The sequence below is a fragment of the Chiloscyllium plagiosum genome, unplaced genomic scaffold (assembly GCF_037043375.1).
Source record: "Chiloscyllium plagiosum isolate Xiang-an unplaced genomic scaffold, Cpla_swu_hap1 HiC_scaffold_12, whole genome shotgun sequence".
NCBI classification, from domain to species: domain Eukaryota; kingdom Metazoa; phylum Chordata; class Chondrichthyes; order Orectolobiformes; family Hemiscylliidae; genus Chiloscyllium; species Chiloscyllium plagiosum.
In genome coordinates this window covers 99806234-99825867 of record NW_028270150.1, presented here as the reverse complement: position 1 = coordinate 99825867, position 19634 = coordinate 99806234, and the positions used below count along the sequence as shown (strand labels likewise).

The 19634-nt window shown below is 43.4% G+C and overlaps 1 protein-coding gene and 1 long non-coding RNA gene across 2 annotated transcripts in view; one reads left to right on the top strand and one right to left on the bottom strand.

The window, feature by feature from the left end:
- Window positions 1-11062, top strand: part of LOC148148647 (uncharacterized) — a 37942-nt gene extending 26880 nt beyond the window's left edge. Inside the window, exons 2-3 of the long non-coding RNA XR_015758943.1 lie at window positions 9419-9503; window positions 10917-11062. This is a non-coding gene — a long non-coding RNA (uncharacterized LOC148148647). The remainder of the gene's footprint in view (window positions 1-9418; window positions 9504-10916) is intronic.
- The window catches only part of LOC148148646 (uncharacterized), a 58241-nt gene extending 42534 nt beyond the window's left edge, over window positions 1-15707 (bottom strand). Inside the window, exons 1-4 of the mRNA XM_087993075.1 lie at window positions 15478-15707; window positions 12076-12138; window positions 8188-8478; window positions 1408-1434 (exon numbers count right to left, since the gene is read on the bottom strand). Of these exons, the coding sequence (XP_087849201.1) occupies window positions 1408-1434; window positions 8188-8478; window positions 12076-12138; window positions 15478-15640 (544 nt within the window). The 5' untranslated portion in view covers window positions 15641-15707. The remainder of the gene's footprint in view (window positions 1-1407; window positions 1435-8187; window positions 8479-12075; window positions 12139-15477) is intronic.
- Between the last annotated feature and the right edge of the window lie 3927 nt (window positions 15708-19634).

The window sequence follows — 19634 nt, the reverse complement described above, 5'->3', positions numbered from 1 at the left end:
GAGAGAGGAGATCAGAAGCAAGGATTTTCGGGTGGCTTCCACATTGCCCAGTGAACAACACTTTGAAAAGCACCGCTGCCCAATCCTTTCTCTGAACTATTCACATATTGCATGGCAACAAGCCTGCATGCAGCTTGGTTAATCAAAGCGCAGCAGACTGAGGCCCTTAAGTAGCTCAAAAATTGATGCAGTAAGAAGAGGTTTCAAATCATTGAGCACCAGCACTGGCTCTGGAGAAAGAAGGGGTTGTGTACCTGACATGGACTCAACTGGGGTCAATGACCTGGTGAATGTTTTGCATTCAAAGCTGTCTTTATAAACTCAAGTATTCTATGCGGTTTAATAACATCTTATTAACATAACCTTTAAAAATTTGTAAATGTAAATTAAAGCCACGATATCGATGTAAATTATCAGTGATTTGATTTGTTTTTGTCACATGCACTGAGATACAGTGAAAAGTATTGTTTCATGTGCTATCCAGGTAAATCATACCTTACGTAAGTATATTAGGATAATAGAACAAAATGTAGAAATGTGCAGAGAAAAATCAACTTTAATATTTGAGAGGTCCCTTCAAAAGTCTGACAAGAGTGGGGAAGAATCTGTTGGTACATGTTTTCAAACCTTTGTATCTTCTGCCTGATGGAAGAAGTTGGAGAGAGTATAACCGATCAGTTGGTAGTCAGATATACTTGCTGCCTGACCTGCTGCGCTTCTCCAGCAACACATTTCCATCTCCAGTCAGACATACTTACCAATATCACAGAGATGACCCATCCTTTTCTTTGTTGCAGTTTATAAAATATTGGGACAGATGACCAAAAACATAAGCAGAAATTGCTGGAAAAAGCTGGCAACATCTCTGGAGAAAAAGGAGAATTAACGTTTTTCATTCTGAAGAAGGATCACTAGACCCAAAATGTTAACTCTGCTTTCTATCCACAGATGCTGCCAGATCTGTTGTGTTCTTCCAGTAATTTCTGTTTTTGTTTCAGATAACCAAAAGTTTGGTCAAAGTTTTAGGATGCAACACAAAGGAGGTAGAGATGGTGAAATTTAGTGAGGGTATTCCAGAGCTTTGGGCTTTGGCAGTGGAAGACAAGGTGGCCAGTGGTGTTGTGATTAAAACCAGTGACATGCAGAAGGGGAGAATTAGAGATATGTAGATTTCCTGGAGGGTTGTTGGGCTGGAGGAGGTTACAGACAATGAAATGTGATGCTGTGGTTTTGGTTAACATTGCCAAGTAGTAATCCATCTAATCATGGGTTGGGAATATTTTGTCAATCAGCACTAGCAAAAGATCAGAAGAGACAAACGTGAACAGCAGAGTCAAGTTTACAGCTTAACCCCACAATACTCACATCAATGTATTCTTGCAGTTTGGGTGACATAAGAAGACATACCTGTTGGTCCACGATTGATATCTGTAACTACAGAAAATGCATACTCAAATTAGCTAGGAATAAAAACTCCATTACAGTTTCCTCCAAATTTCTAACAAGATACACTGAACCAAATTTATTTTAGGACTTACTAATGTATGATGGGCGATAGTTCAACAAGATGTGCCCAAAAAATAATAAATAGCAGGAAGCATACGCAGATGCAATATTTTTAAAAGTGGGCAGGAAAGATATGAAACAGTCAGCTTTGACTACAGTACATGAACATCTGTGGAATGCCCAGTGGTTCTATACAATCATATCCACAATGGATGTTTGCTGCCTGAACAACTTCAGCTCCTGAGCCAGAACGGAGCTGCAAATGTTAAGCAGCAGCCAAAGTTGGACAATGACCTGGATACTTTGTCTCAAGAGGCAGTCACACCCTGTCGGTTAAATAGAACTTTAGAGTCAATCAATGGGTCAAGGACAGGGAGGTGTGACTGAATAAAGCAACTGTGGGATCCAGCAGGTTGTGATGAAGGAACATCAGCCCTCAGATATGACCAACAAGTACTTCCTACCTGCATGGTTCAGAGAACAAGAACTGCAGGGCAGATAAGCTAACTGGCCATGGCATCATTGTACAGAATGCTATTTGGGGAGTGAAAAAGAATATGGTATTGATAATGGGATAGAGTCTGTCTGGCGCAACTGCAAACAGGAACCCCAAAGTTTGCATCGCCCAAAGTGCCAGGGTCAAACTTGTGGAGGAATTGAGGCATTGCGAGGGTGGGGGGGGGCCATCAGCCAGAGATTCACATCATCTCTTCCAGAGTAAGACCCAGCTGAACCACGTGTCAATCAGGTAGTAGTGAGGCCACGAGCATGGCCTTCCCTGGAACCAAGCGCCTGGATGGGTTGTTGTGTGTGTGGGGCGGGGGGGGGGGAGTCTAACAAGAGCTGTTGGCCAATCAGAGGTCTGCTGCTCTTGTGCTCAGCACTGCCACAGAAGAGGCTGTGGCTACTGCTGGAAGTGCAGTCCCAGAGTCCCATGAGTGTAAACGACCCAGGCTAAATTCAGTGGTGCGAACATTGGAGTATTTCTCTGGTTGTTGGTTGTGGGAAGAGTGGTTTAGAGAGTCAGAAGCTGGAGTTTAGTGGGTAGCTCCCAGCAGGCACCACGCTTTTCAATTTCTGGTCCAGTCAGTCCATCAAAATACAGTAATCCAGTAACCCCCTAAAGTGGTTCAAGAGTAAATAGAATGAGAGGGTTTTGACTTCTGGGCGTTGGCATAACTGCTGGAGAAAGAAGGAGTTGTTTTATTAAAGTGGAATTTCAAAACAAAATTGTTCACTAGATACAAGTGTCACTGACGAGGCTAGCATTTATTACCCATCCCTAATTGCCCATGGAACAATTAAGAGGGTGTGTCTGGAGTCACATAGCACGTAAAGATGGCAGATTCTATCCTAAGTGTCATCAGTGAACCAGATGGGCTTTTTCAATAATTAATAGTGGTTACATGGTTGCTATTAGGCAGATTTTTATTGAATTCTCCTTTCACCATCTGCTGTTTGAACCCATGTCCCCAGAATACTAACCTGGGGCTCTGGATTACTCGCCCAGTGACATCACCGCTTCCCCTGGACCCCACATAAACTAGGTTGGGATCAGTTTCCTGATGAAGGGTTTAACCAGAGTTAAAGTTAGGGTTGTAAACTAAGACAGAGCACAGTGCATGGGGAAATTCTTCAAAGAGTGAAGTCAAGTAATTTGGGTAAAGGTAAACAGAGTGGATGAGGGGGCTTAGTGGTAATACTGTGAAACAAGAGTTTGGGAACGAGCGTTGAGTATGATGAGGACACAAGTATTAACATAGGAATTCCATGCAAAGGCAAGTAGTTGCTGCCTTATAAACTTTTTTTGTCACCTCCAGAAATTGTTGAGTGTTCAAGGCTTTACTTAAGTGAGCAGACTGTTTATTTGATGAGTTTTTAAGATTTTATCCTTCAAACTGTAGACAGTAGCTTAAAACAAGATTGGGGAGATTAAATCTTGCAATAAATTTATACATAGAACATTACAGCATAGTACAGGCCCTTCGGCCCTCGATGTTGCGCCTACCTGTGGAACCAATCTGAAGTCCATCTATTATACACTATTCCATTTTCATCCATATGTTTATCCAATGATCATTTAAATGCCCTTAAATTTGGTGAGTCCACTACTGTCTCAGCCAGTGCGTTCCATGCCCCAACTACTCTCTGAGTAAAGAAACTACCTCTGACATCTGTCCTATATCTATCACCCCTCAATTTAAAGCAATGTCCCCTTGTGCTAGCCATCACCATCTGAGGAAAAAGGCTCTCACTGTCCACCCTATCTAACCCTCTGATTATCTTGTATGTCTCAATTAAGTCCCCTCTCAACCTTATTCTCTCTGACAAAAAACAGTCTCAAGTCCATCAGCCTTTCCTCATAAGACCTTTCCTCCATACCAGGTAACATTCTGGTAAATCTCCTCTCAACCCTTTCCAAAGCTTCCATATCCTTCCGATAATGTGGTGACCAGAACTGTACACAATACTCCAAATGCGGCCGCACCAGAGTTTTGTACAGCTGCAGCATGACCTCGTCGCTCCGAAACTCAATCCCTCTACCAATAAAGGCTAACACACCGTCTGCCTCTTAACAATCCTATTAACCTGGGTGGCAACTTTCAGGGATCTATGTACATGGACACCGAGATCTCTCTGCTCATCCACACTACCAAGAATCTACCAATTAGCCCAGTACTCTTTATTCCTGTTGCTCCTTCCAAAGTGAATCATCTCACACTTTTCTGCAATAAACTCCATTTGCCACCTCTCAGCCCAGCTCTGCAGCTTATCAATGTCCCTCTGTAACCCACAATGTCCTTCAGCACTATCCACAACTCCACCGACCTTAGTGCCACCCGCAAATTTACTAACCCATTCTTCTACGCCCTCATCCAGGTCATTTATAAAAATGACAATCAACAGTGGCCCCAAAACAGATCCTTGCGGTACACCATTAATAACTGAACTTCAGGATGAACATTTCCCATCAACCACCACCCTCTGTCTTTTTTCAGCGAGACAATTTCTGATCCAAACTACTAAATCAGCCTCAATTCCATGCCCCGTATTTTGTGCAATAGCCTACCATGGGGAACCTTATCAAATGCCTTACTGAAATCCATATATACCACATCAACCGCTTTACCCTCATCTACCTGTTTGGTCACCATCTCAAAGAACTCAAAGGTTTGTGAGGCACAACCTACCCTTCACAAAACCGAATTGACTATCCTTAATCAATTTATTCCTCTCTAGATGATTATAAATCCTATCTCTTATAATCTTCCCAACACTTTACCCACAACCGAAGTACGGCTCACTGGTCTATAATTACCAGGGTTGTCTCTACTGCCCTTCTTGAACAAGGGAACAACATTTGCTATCTTCTGGCACTATTCCTGTAGGCAACGATGATATAAAGATCAAAGTCAAAGGCTCTGCAATCACCTCCCTGGCTTCCCAAAAAATCCTAGGATAAATCCCATCTGGCCCGGGTGACTTATCTATTTTCACACTTTCCAGAATTGCTAACACCTCCTCCTTGCGAACGTCAATCCTATCTCGTGTAGTAGTCTGTATCTCAGTACTCTCCTCAACAATGTTGTCTTTTTCCAGTGTGAATACTGATGAAAAATATTCATTTAGCGCTTCCCTATCTCCTCGGACTCCACGCTCAACTTCCCACTACTGTCCTTGATTGGCCCTAATCTTACTCCAGTTGTTCTTTTATTCCTGATATACCAATAGAAAGCTTTAGGGTTTTCCTTGATCTTATCCGCCAACGACTTTCATGTCCCCTCTTGGCTCTTCTTAGCTCTCTGTTTAGGTCTCTCCTGGCTAACTTGTAATCCTCAAGCGCCCCAACTGAAGTTTCATGTCCCATCCAAACATAAGCCTTTGTCTTCCTCTTGACAAGAGATTCAACTTCTTTAGTAAACCACTGCTCCCTCACTCGACCATTTCCTCCCTGCCTGACAGGTACATACGTAACAAGGACACGCTGTTCATTGAATAAGCTTCACATTTCAATTGTGCCCCTCTCCTGCAGTTTCCTTCCCCATCCTATGCATCCTAAATTTTGCTAAATCACATCCTCCAGCAATACCTCTTGCCCTGCAGTATATACCTATCCCTTTCCATCGCTAAAATAAACAAAACTGAATTGTGGTCACTATCACCAAAGTGCTCACCTATCTCCAAATCTAACACCTGGCCAGGTCCATTACTCAGTACCAAATTCAATGTGGCCTCACCCCTTGTTGGCTTGTCTACATACTGTGTCAGGAAACCATTCTTGGAAACACATTGGACAAATACTGACCCATCTGAAGTACTTGAACTATCATATTTCCAATCAATTTTTGAAGAGTTAAAGTTCCCCCATAACAACAACCCTATTCCTCTCGCTCCTATCCAGAATTATCTTTGCTATCCTTTCCTCTACCTCTCTGGATCTATTCGGAGGCCTAGAAAACTTCCAATAGGGAGACCTCTCCTTTCTAACCTCAGCCCATACTACCTCAGAAATGTCCTTTCTGCAACTGTAACTGTAAACAATGCCACACCTCCCCCTCTTTTACCATCTTCTCTGTTTTTACTGAAACATGTAAATTCTGGAACCTGCAACAACCATTCCTGTCCATAAACTGGTTAAACTGCTTGGTGTAACTACAGATAACAGTTGAGAGACAACTCAACCTGATTATTAAAATTTAATTGTCTAAATTGAACACAGTGAAGATGTGTTTGCACTTGTAACATGTGGAATCAGTGGACATGATTCACAGATGAGCTGGAGTCCAAGATTTAGAAAATTAAAGAGAAAAGACAAGGCAATAATGCAGTCCAGCGGTATGGGGAATGATAACCAGTATGTGGCAGGGAGGGAGAGTGTACAAATATAAGAGTACACGACCAAATAAGGTCATAGTAGGGATAAATATTAAAAGGAAGAATGAAAAGCTCTTTATCCGAATGCTCAGAGCATTTGTAACAAGATAGATGAATTGATGGCATACCAAGAAATAAATATGGTGTGATAGCCATTCCACATACACAGTTGCAAAATGAGCACAGCTGGGGCCTAAATATTCAGAGGTATTTGACAAAAAGCAGGAAGAAAGGAAAATGAGGTGAGTTATCTCTGCAAGTGATGGAGGCAGAGGATATTCAGTGGATGGATGGTTTTCAAATGAGAAATGACATTGGGTCGCACACTCTTTACAAGTATTATAAACAGCCTAGATTAGGGTGTAGGAAACAACATTATAAATTATACAGACAATGCACAAAATTGACATGGTATGCCGTATTGCCGACAGTATTTAGGGGTTTCAGGATGACATAGACAAGGATGATGAAATATGTAGAAGAATTGCAGATAAGGAGAAATGTGAACAAATAGGACTCTGGAAGGACTAATATAGAAAAAAAATCCTATAAATTACACGAGAATTTTATAAATCACTAGATAGACCTCAAATGGAATTTTGTTGTCAATTCTGGGCAGTGAACTTCAAGAAAGATTTAAAGCCCTTTAAACAGGGTACAGAGATAATTTACCAGGACGTTGCCAGGAATGAAGGACCTCAGTTATGAGACATTGGAAAAATTAGGATTGATTTCTGTTGAACAGAGAAAGCTTTGGGGTAACTGAATAAGGTTTTCAAGATGAGAAGATATTTTGATTAAGTAAGTAGAAAAATATAGGTTGTTCTGCGATAACACGAGCTTTGTTAATGCAAATTCGCTATAACGCAATGGGCAAACTGGGGACACTGTTTCTAAAGTGCAAACTTTAAAAATATGTATTGGTTATAACGCAATTCCAGCCCCATTAGTTTAAATAGTGCTGCTATTATGTGATTTTCTTCTAACATGGGATTGCATGAGAACGGAACTACCATGTTATAGCAGAACTGACTGTGACTATATCACCTGGTGAATGGGTCAATAATTAGAAATACATTTCCTTGAAGCATTAACTCTGTTTCTCTTTCTATGGTTGCCAGCTGACTCACTGAGTATTTATATTTACAACCCCTATTTTTGGATGGCGAATTAAGTAAAAACATCATTTCTATGTCAACTCTATTGAAGTCCTTCATAATTTTAAAGATTTCTGTCATGCCACTTAGTTTTCTTTTTTCTAGGCGAATCAACCTCAGGCTTATTCAATCTTTCCTAATAGATCTACCCTCTCAGTTCCAATATTCCCCATATAAATCTTTTTGAATCTTCTCCAAATGCTTTGCATCCTCTTCATAATTTGGAGACTAGAACTGTTCACTGTAGTTCAAATGTGGTCTAATTGAAATGTTGCAGAAGTTCAAGATAACTTCTCTAGTCTTCAATTCTATTTCCTGTAGAATTTCATTTTTATTGACTCATGGGATATGGGCATTGCTGGCTAGTCCAGCATTTATTGGCCATGCTTAATTGCCCAAAGGGCAGTTAAGAGTCACCAGGTTACTGTGGTTCTGGAGTTGCATGTAGTCCAGACCAGTTAAGGATGGCAGATTTCCTGCCCCAAAGCACATTAGTAAGGCAGATGTGTTTTTCCAACAGTCAACAAATGTTTGACATTGCCTACCTTCGAGCTTGGATGTGTGTTTTATGGTCCAGTGAACTGGATCGGTCATCAGGTTTGACACCTTAAATGACTGTATCTAATGTTTAATCAGGACACAAACTAACCAGTGTCTCCGGTCAGCCAGTCTTTCAGACGTGGGTAGTTATTTTTGCATTTCCTCAGGCACTCCACAAATAGCCACACATCCTTCTCATTCATCTGAAGCTGCACGATCTCCAGCAGCTTGCGGGCTTTCTGTGGCGGGGTCTTCTCAGTTCGGATTTCATAGTAATTCTCATGGGTCAAAATATGTGACGCAATCATTTGGTCGAGCAGAGGATCAATATTGTACAGTGCAGCCACCAGGGTATCGTGTGAGCTCTGAAGGTGTCTCTTCAAGGTGTTTTCATCTTTCCCTGCAGCAAAGAAGATAATGCTGTTTGGAAAAATAATACCTAGTTTGTTCTTTTGGACTTCAGATCCAGCACACACCATTACTTCAATCGGAACTTGTTATAGAGTCATAGAGATATACAGCACGGAAACAGACCCTACGGTCCAAATCGACCATGCTTCCCAGATATCCAAAATTAATCTAGTCCCATTTGCTAGCATTTGGCCCATATTTCTCTAAACCCTTCCTATTTATATATCCAATCAGATACCTTTTAACTGTTGTAATACCTCCTCTACTACCTCCTCTGGCAGCTCATTCCATACACACATCATTCCCTGGATGAAAACGTTGCTCCTTAGGTCCCTTTTAAATCTTTCCCCTCTCACCTCAAACGTATGCTGTCTGGTTTTGGACTCCCCCTACCCCAGAGAAAAGATCTTGGAAACTTTTAATTCTTAATTCCTATCCAGGCCTCCCCCCATCCCTGTAACCCTGCATTTCCCATGGCCAATCCACTTAACCTGCACATCGTTGGGAGGAAATGATGTAGGGGGTAAACCACGCAGACATGAGGAGAACGTGCAAACATTCTATTTAGTGCATGGCCTGCCTGCTCCCACCTGTCTCCGATTTTACCAAGATTGGCAATGGAGCCTATCCACTCTTTGCCCTCTTGATGTTAAGAAGTCAGTTGGTAAGTATCCCATCCCTCACCCACTATGATGGGGAAGCCCCTGCCAAACAAGTGGTCAGGTAGCTTTTACTGGGTGAGTTGGTGTTGAGTATGGGGATGGTGGTGTCCTCCTTTACAGTGCCCTATGCCCATCAGAGGCAACTTCCCCAAAAAGACAGGCACACCCCTCCTCCACCTTCTCTCCATCTGTGCTCACAGGGGTCTGGTTGGCAGGACCTACTGAAACATACCTAATATCCGCCTTCCATAATTTCCCCTTTTTCAGACAATGCCTGGACACCGAGCAATGGCCTTCCTGCTTGAAGCTAGTGCTACTAGAACTGCAGAGTGACAGCCAGCAGCTCTCTAAGGTATGGTACCCTCCCAGATCGAAGTTACTAGCCTCCCTTAGCCAATTAATGCCCTAGGAGAAAGTGAACACTGCAGATTCTGGAGATTAGAGTCGAAAATTGTGGTGCTGGAAAAGCACAGCAGGTTAGTATTCAGCCTGGAGCTTGGTGACCAGTGGTGTTCCTCAGCGATCAGTTCTGCGACCACTGCTTTTTGTGATTTTTATAAATGACTTGAACGAGGAAGTGGAAGGGTGGGTTAGGAAGTTTGCAGATGACAAGAAGGTTGGTGGAGTTATGGACACTGTGGAGAACTGGTGTAGGTTGCAATGAGACATTGACAGGATGCAGAACTGGGCTGTTAAGTGGCAGATGGAATTCAACCTGGAAAAGTATGAAGTCATTCACTTTGGATGGTCGTATTTGAATGCAGAATACAGAGGAACCTCGATTACCCGAACGAGATGGCCGGGCACTATTTCGTTTGGATAATTGATTATTGGGTTAATTGTCTTGATGCTTTCCTCTGGGTCTCGTAGTTTGCTGTTATGTCCGCTCCCCGTTTAGGAGATGAGGCAGCAGCACACTGCACGTGAGCTCTGCTCCCATCACCCTGTCCAACACCGCCCCCACCCGTGCCCCCCAACACTGTCCAACACTTCCCCCCGCCCATCTCCAACCCTGTCCAACACCGCCCCCACTCGTGCCCCCCAACCCTGTCTAACACTGCCCGCCCATCTCCAACCCCATCCAACACCGCCCCCACCCGTGCTCCCCTAACCCTGCCCAACACTGCCCCCCTGCCCATCTCCAACCCTGTCCAACACCGCCCCCACCCGTGGTCCCTAACCCTGTCCAACACTGCCCCCCTGCCCATCTCCAATTCTGTCCAACACTGCCCCCACTCCCAGCCCCAACCCCATCCAACACCACCCCTACCCCTGCCCCCCCGTCCACCCCACCCCCGTCCAACACTGCCCCCGCCCCCCCATCCCGTCCAACACCGCCTCCCGCCCGCCCTTATCCCCACTGCCCCAACCCTGTCCAAAACATGAGGCAGCATCCAAGGAGCAGGAGAATCGACGATTCGGCATAAGCCCTTCATCAGGAAATGTCCCAAACATCAATTCTCTTGCTCCTTGGATGCTGCCTGACCTGCTGTGTTTTTCCAGTGCCAATTAATGCCCTGCTGAAAACAATCCTGTCCAGCGAGCAGTTTGTATCTGGAATATATTGCTTGAGAGGGCAATAGAACAGCCTTGAGAAAGAAATTGTATAATAATCTAAACAGAAAAATAATCAGGAGCTTGCAGGGTGATGTTGGGGGGCAGTGGAACCATCTGAGGTATTCTTGTGGAGAGCCATCACAGAACATAAAGGACTGCATGGCCTTCTTCGATATTATAACATGATTGTTCTGTGATTCTCTGTTAGAGGTAGGAAAGTGAAGACTGATTGATCAAGAATCTTCAAATCAGTTAATGAAGAAACTGATCACTTTCTAATTTGGAGATGCTGGTGTTGGACTGGGGTGTACAAAATTAAAAATCACACAACACCAGGTTTTGTCCAACAGGTTTGATAGGAAGCACACTAGCTTTCGGAGTGTCGCTCCTTCATCAGGTGGTAGTGGAGGGCTCAATCCTCCACTACCACCTGATGAAGGAGCGACGCTCCGAAAGCTAGTGTGCTTCCAATCAAACCTGTTGGACTATAACCTGGTGTTGTGTGATTTTCCAATTTCTAATTGGCATGAGAAGATGGGGCACTTTGAAGATGAACATAACAGGTTCTCAATGGCATGGGGGCTCACAGAGATGGTTATCACATGATGGAACTTTCAGGAATACTCTTCATGAAGCCACCTTGGGTACATAGAATCTCTGCAGTGCAGAAGCAGGTTATTTGGCCCATCAAGTCAACACTGACCCTCCGGAAAGCATCCACCAGCCTACCCTATCTCTGTAACCCTGCATTTTCCATGCCAGTCCACCTAACTAAACATCCCTGGTCACGATGGGCAATTTAGCATGGCCAATCCACCTGACCTGCCCATCTTTGGACTGTGGGAGGAAGCTGGAGGACCTGGAAGAAATCCATGCAGACATGGGGAGAATGTCCACACAAACAGTCGCCCAAGAGTTGAATCGAACCTGGGTACCTGATGCTGTAAAGCAGCAACGCTAACCACTGAGCCACTATGCCACCCAACAAGCAACGTAAAGTACACAAAACAAGAATGCTGGCTCATTTCAGGCCTGATTCCTTTTTTAAAATGCAGTTACTGGATAATTATTCAAGATGTTTGAAATTTGAGAGAAATGGGAGACAGTAGACAGAGAAAGATCATTCCCGGCGATTGAGTAATCCGAAATTGAGGAATCACTTATCGGAATAATAGTAACACATTGGTGATAAATGGTCAACAGATTCAAAAACATAATGATCAAATTAAATACTAGGAGATGCAGAAATACAAAATATTAACTGACATGTTGAATAAAAATGATAAAGAATATGAGTTTTTCTTTATGTCTGTCTGCTAACACGATATGAGGAATAAACGATTTAAGAATAAAATGTACTAACTTACCCCCAGGCTGAGTCCCTTCAAGTTGCGCCATTTTCAGGACAGCTGAAAATAGGTTTAATCTTCCTGTAAATTTAAAAATGAAGTGTCAAAACCATGGAAAAAGGAGGAAGTACATAGATTACACCGGAGTCTCTGCAACCAGACAACACCAGTTGCATAATAAAGGCTATAAGTTTGTAATCTGAGCTCAGACCCAGGCTCTGCTGAAGGAGAAAAAAAAAGGACTTAAATCTATTTGTTAACAGCCAAAGAAGCATTTTTTAAAAGGTCACCACTGTTGTAACATAGAAAATGTGGCACTCAACTTGCACACACCAGGCGATTGCATTAATTGAATGATTTGAACAATAATGACCTTGCTTATCTATTCTGAAATTTGTTGAGGGACAATTGCCTGCAATTTTTCAAAATAGTGCCAGGGTCCCTTTCACATCCACCCAAGAGGAGAGACAGGGACTGAGCAGGAAACTCATTTGAAAAGATAGCACCTTCAATAGTGTGCTCCCTCGGTACTGCACTGGAGTGTCAGCCTGGATCTTTCTGCTGAAGTCTCTATTGTAGGACTTGATTCTGGAAAAACTGCTAGCAACTGAGATATAGCTCACATTCCATCTGGACAGAAGTGGCATAATTAATCTATTTACATCTGTAAAAGGTTTAAAGTTTTTCGTCAAAACATCCCAAAATACAATGCTAACATCGAATGTTTAGGGTAACAGTGCCAAAAGATTAGTGGACATTGTGAATAAAATGATAAAGAAAATAGGAAGAAACATGTAGATAGGGTGGAGTGTTCATGAATGCATCCTGTTGAACAGATGGAGTAGGCACTGATTTCCTTGTGTTTGTAAATGTCTTGATGCCAATTGCTTTAATTAGCTGGAGGGCTGAGGCTTCCCAGCATTAAACAGAATTGCAGAGTGAGGGAGCTGCCATGCTTTACAAGAGCACACACACTTTACACAGGTATTGTAAATCCAAGACCAATATCACAAAATTAAAACAATCTCAGGTGGAAAGCAGAAAGACTGCTTTGAATGGATTTGCTCCATCTTTTAAGCTTTGAGCTGAACATTTTCAATCATCAAAAAGCATCAATGGAAACAGTTCTGTGTGGCTAACTCATGATGTATCAACATTGTTTTGTGGATATCAATCATTTAGCACTAGTTAGGGTTTAGCAGTGGCCTTCCCAGATGAGGTATTGCCATTTCAAAGGTACCCAGTGCCTCATCTTCATCCCCCTGTTGGTCACCCTCTCCTTCCAACTGTCCCATTCACCTCTCTCCAGAGATCCGGTGAGAACCCAGATGAAGGCCTCTCACCGTTGTGCTGAACCTCTGTTACCTATCCTGATGAAGGGCTTTTGCCCGAAACGTCGATTTTGCCTGTCCTCGGATGCTGCCTGAATTGCTGTGCTCTTCCAGCACCACTGATCCAGTATCTCCCTAAACAGTCTGATCTGATGAGCCATCATTGATGTCTTGTTACAATTTTCACAAAGGGGCAGGAATTATATGTGGTTTGGGGTACAATATTCATTGACACATGTGTCACATAATAACATATCATTCTGTGATCAGTCTGTGATTTTAACTTTGTCCACCCCAGTCCAACACCGGCACCTCCACATCATTCCAACAACTATACAGACAGCAACAAAAAATCTACATGATGAGGCTCAAGCATTCTGAGTCTAAAATGTGATTCATCCGAATGCATGGAAACCAGAAAGACATAACAGTCATTGACCTGAAACATTAAGTCTATTTCTCTCTCGACAGAAGCAGCCAGACAGTCTGAGTATTTCCTAATTATTATATCATCTCCTGGGTATTTTCCAAAATTTCATAACCTGCACTATTTTGCTCCTGTACTAGAATGCAATAGTCAAATACAAAATATCAAAAAGATTATTGGGATATTGTTAGTCTTTTAATCTAGAGGGCTGAAATATAAAAGGGAGAAAGATTTTCTGTTATACAAAACCCTTTGCTACTCTACGTTTGAAGTATTTTGTACAGTCCTTGGCACAACATTTTAGAAAACATATATTTCTAGAAACCTTAGAAGGAGTCTAGCACAGGTGCATAAATATACCAAGCTTGTAAAGTTGGAGAGATAACATTACAAAGCCTTTCTTGATTCCTCCATTGTTTCTCATTTGTCAGTATGGGCGAACAATTCCTCTAACTAAAGATTTGGAAGGCCAAAGATGATGTCTTCAGCTGTGTTACAAACTGTGTCCATAGCCAGCAAATCCATCCCTCTCTCTTGTTAAAGTCAGAGGCTGAACCAAGCAATTCACAGCCTTAGTGTTGTAATTGAGATGAATCTGTAACCACAGACCTATGCTACCACCAAGACTCCTATCTCCATAACATTGTCTGACTCTGGCCAGATCATCTTCTGCTGAAACCTTTGGTAGGCCTTTGTGTTTTTTGTTATGTCATCATTCTTTTATTTGGAAGCATTAACTCCCATGATTTAATACAAAGCCAATTAGCCAGAGCAATGGCTGGCCAGCTGACTAGGCAAACAAAGTCAGGCCCAGACTGTTGCAGTTTGGAGGACAATTCTGAGGAAATTAGGTCTTGGTGCAAACACCATTACTTTGGTGATAATTAATCTAATTAAGATGCAAGGCCTTTGTTGCCTTTAGACTTGACTATTTCAAAACACTCCTAGTCATGCTCTCATCTTTCAACATGCATAAACTTGAGTTTATCCAGAGCTCTGCTACTGGTATTTTAACTTCAACAAATCCTGAGCTCGTTAACTTACATTAGTTTCCAGTTCCAAAAAACAATCCTTAATTTAAAATTCTCATTCTTCTTTACAAATAAATTTGTGACCTCGCTTCAGCCCTTCAAGCTTTCAGAATCTCTGCATTTGTCCCATTTTGATCACTTAAGCATTCTTGGTTTTGTAAAGACCATGTCTTTTTTAAATTTTTGTTCTTTTTAAAATTGTGGGCTGAAACGATAAAGCATTGTTTTATGCTTTCCAAGGATTGTTGCATGGTTTGAAAGCAAGTAATTTTTACTTATTATGAACATGTTTCGATGGCTGTAGGGTACAGCAGTATTTGCAGACAAACTAGAGCTTAGGGGTTGTTAACAGATGGAGCTTCGGTTGGCAACAAGAAGTTAATTGGTCTATGGACTAATGACCAGTTATCAATGACAAAGGCCTTTTCCTTGTCTACAACCATATGATCGATTTTCAAGTAACTGGACTGCTTGGGGCTAGGAACAATTCAGAGAAGTGATCAGATCTCTACCAGCTCAGAAGCTGTCTCTCTGTTCTCTACAGTAAATCACTTTAAACCTAAAGAAAGCTAGTTTATCTTTCTTTCAGCAGTTGTTATAAGCTGTGATTTTTAACTGATAAGTCAGATACCTTTTATAGGTGAATCAGCCAACCTGTGCTTCTTGCAAACCAATGGAAACATTTGGAAAAGGAAAGCCAAGTTATGTTTCAAGTAAAAGCAAGATACTGCATATGCTGGAAATCTGAAACAAACACAGAGAACCCAGGAGAAACTCAGCAGATCTAACAGCATCTATAGAAAAAGAAACAGAGTTGATGTTTCAGTCTGGTACAACTCTTGTCCAGAAGTTAGGCGTGACTCTCTTAAATGCTCCGTCATTGAGGGCTGTAACAACCCTATGCCTTAAACTTTTAAAGGCACTTCATAATTGCAAGTTGTTATTGTTTTATCTGGAATTTACAAGGAGTTAAAAAGGATTGGCAGGGTAGTCAGGAAACATTTTCCCTCTGCTGGACATGTCTGGAATAAGGAGAAAGTGAGGACTGCAGATGCTGGAGATCAGAGCTTTAAAATGTGTTGCTGGAAAAGCGCAGCAGGTCAGGCAGCATCAAAGGAACAGGAGAATCGACATTTCGGGCATAAGCCCTTCTTCAGGAATGAGGAGGGTGTGCCAAGCAGGCTAAGATAAAAGGTAGGGAGGAGGGACTTAGGGGAGGGGCGTTGGGAATACGATAGGTGGAAGGAGGTTAAGGTGAGGGTGATAGGCCGGAGAGGGGGTGGGGGCGGAGAGGTCGGGAAGAAGATTGCAAGTCAAGAAGGTGGTGCTGAGTCTGAGGGTTGGGACTGAGAAAAGGTGGGGGGAGGGGAAATGAGAAAGCTGGAGAAATCTGCATTCATCCCTTGTGGTTGGAGGGTTCCTAGGTGGAAGATGAGGTGCTCTTCCTCCAGGCGTTGTGTTGCCATGGTCTGGCGATGGAGGAGGCCAAGGACCTGCATGTCCTTGGCAGAGTGGGAGGGGGAGTTGTGTTCAGCCACGGGGCGATTGGGTTGGTTGCTGCGGGTGTCCCAGAGGTGTTCTCTGAAACGTTCCACAAGTAGACGGCCTGTCTCCCCAATATAGAGGAGGCCACATCGGGTGCAGCGGATGCAGTAAATGGTGTGTGTGGAGGTGCAGGTGAATTTCTGACGGATATGGAAGGATCCCTTGGGGCCTTGGAGGGAAGTGAGGGGGGAGGTGTGGGCGCAAGTTTTGCATTTCTTGTGGTTGCAGGGGAAGGTGCCAGGAGTGGAGGTTGGGTTGGTGGGGGGTGTGGACCTGACGAGGGAGTCGCGGAGGGAGTGGTCTTTCCAGAACACTGATAAGGGTGGGGAGGGAAATCTATCCTTGGTGGTGGGGTCTGTTTGGAGGTGGTGGAAATGATGAAGGATGATACGATGTATCTGGAGGTTGGTGGGGTGGTAGGTGAGGACCAGTGGGGTTCTGTCCTGGTGGCGATTGGAGGGGTGGGGTTTAAGGGTGGAGGAGCGGGAAGTGGAGGAGATGCGGTGGAGAGCATCGTCAATACCGAATACCGAATCCAATACCGAATTACACCTCCTCCCACCCTGTCCCCTGTAAAAACGCCATCCCATATTCCCAATTCCTTCGCCTTCGCCACATCTGCTCCCAGGAGGACCAATTCCAATACCGAACAACCCAGATGGCCTCTTCTTCAAAGACCGCGAGATCCCTTCAGAAGTGGTTGACGATGCTCTCCACCGCATCTCCTCCTCTTCCCGCTCCTCCACCCTTGTACCCTGCCCCTCCAATCGCCACCAGGACAGAACTCCCACTGGTCCTCACCTACCATCCCACCAACCTCTAGATACATCGTATCATCCTTCATCATTTCCGCCACCTCCAAACAGACCCCACCACCAAGAATATATTTCCCTCCCCACCCCTATCAGCGTTCCGGAAAGACCACTCCCTCCGCGACTCCCTCGTCAGATCCTCACCCCCCACCAACTCAACCTCCACTCCCGGCACCTTCCCCTGCAACCACAAGAAATGCAAAACTTGCGCCCACACCTCCCCCCTCACTTCCCTCCAAGGCCCCAAGGGATCCTTCCATATCCGTCAGAAATTCACCTGCACCTCCACACACATCATTTACTGCATCCGCTGCACCCGATGTGGCCTCCTATACATTGGGGAGACAGGCTGCCTACTTGCGGAACGTTTCAGAGAACACCTCTGGGACACCCGCACCAACTAACCCAAACGCCCCGTGGCTGAACACTTTAACTCCCCCTCCCACTCTGCCAAGGACATGCAGGTCCTTGGCCTCCTCCATCGCCAGACCATGCCTGGAGGAAGAGCGCCTCATCTTCTGCCTAGGAACCCTCCAACCACAAGAGATGAATGCAGATTTCTCCAGCTTTCTCATTTCCCCTCCCCCCACCTTTTCTCAGTCCTAACCCTCTGACTCAGCACCACCTTCTTGACCTGCAATCTTCTTCCCGACCTCTCCGCCCCCACCCCCTCTCCGGCCTATCACCCTCACCTTAACCTCCTTCCACCTATCGTATTCCCAACGCCCCTCCCCCAAGTCCCTCCTCCCTACCTTTTATCTTAGCCTGCTTGGCACACCCTCCTCATTCCTGAAGAAGGGTTTATGCCCGAAACGTCGATTCTCCTGTTCCTTTGATGCTGCCTGACCTGCTGCGCTTTTCCAGCAACACATTTTTAATGTCTGGGATAAGGGAACATATCCTCAGAATCAATATTCTGAAGTCTAATTAGCATTTCTTCACAAAGATGGTGATAGAAAGATGGTACTCTTTCCCACAAAAACCTGCTGCTGCATTTATAATCCTGGGTGGGGTGGATTGAAACACAAGATGCAATCGGACAGAATGCTGCAGTGATTCATATTTGTACACTGAACAATGCAGTCCCACTTTGAGGGGATTGATTTAATACTTCCAGCTGCCTCCTTAAGTGATTAACTTTGATAAGGAGCAGTGCCACTGTCTCATTGCTCTGAATTTAAAGCATGCATGTAAGCCTTACCTTAATCCTCAAAATGTCACCGATCAATGCCAGACAGAAAGGGAAAAACTGTTCCTCAACTTCCCTGTCAGTATGTTTGAATCTGGATGGACAATCAGAATCACACCCATCAAAAACTTAAGACATTGAAACATCTGCTGTGACTCAGAATGCTATCAGCCTGCAATTACTTGCACAACCACACAGAGGATATGAAAGTAACCAGTTACCAGTACTCAAAATAACCAATACTCAAATTTTGAGAGGTTTTTTTGTCATAGATCCAACACTCCTGGATGGAGGATTGCAAGCAATCCGGTTTTGTTATACTTGCTGTGTAACCTGTACTCTCATCCAGAGTGCATGTCACCCATCTCCACTTTCCCATTTAACAGCTTTTGTCCCTGCCTGTGCAAATGCAACGATATGTCCTCAAGGAAGAATGCCATATTAGATTGAAGTAATAAGACAAACTTAGTTAAAAGTCAATTGGTGAACAACAATCATAAACGAACCAGGTGAAGATTATGTCGACAAGGTTGAAACAACCACATTACTCAGAATTTAGATTTCAGCAAAGCAAATTTCAACCTGTTCAGACAGAGACTGTTCATAGTAAACATAGCAAATGTATTAATGGGCAAAGTGACAATAGATCATTGGGAAGTATTTATGGAAGAATTTAATATGATGCAGAGTCAGGTTATAGCCATAGAGGAGAAAAGATTCACTTTGAAAATGACAGCTAATGAATGACCAAAGTTTGAGACAAAATAAATACGAAAGAAAGAGATAAACAAAATATGCAAATAAACACAGATGCTGAAAATGGAAGAGATACAAAGAATGGCAAAACAAAGTCAATTTAAAAATATTATTAGGAAAAAAGAGAGAGGTTCAGAGGAGTGCAGACCTAATGAAAACTGATCTTGCAGTGAATAAGGAGACAGCAGGAAGCTGAGTTATTATTTTGTCACTGAATTTACAGTAAATCATGAGCTCAGCATACATAGAATAAAATTAGAGCAGGAGGCCATTCGGCCCTTTGAGCATGCTCTAACATTTAACAAGATCATAACTGATCTGATCTTGGCCTTAATTCTACTTTCTTGTCTGTTTCCCACAATACCTGATCTCCTATATTTCAAGGAGGAGAAAGTGAGGAGTGCTGTACTTCAAGAATATTCATTACAGCTTTGAATGTAGCCTCACGAGTAAAATGCTCAACTCCCTGAAAGGCACAATTCTTTA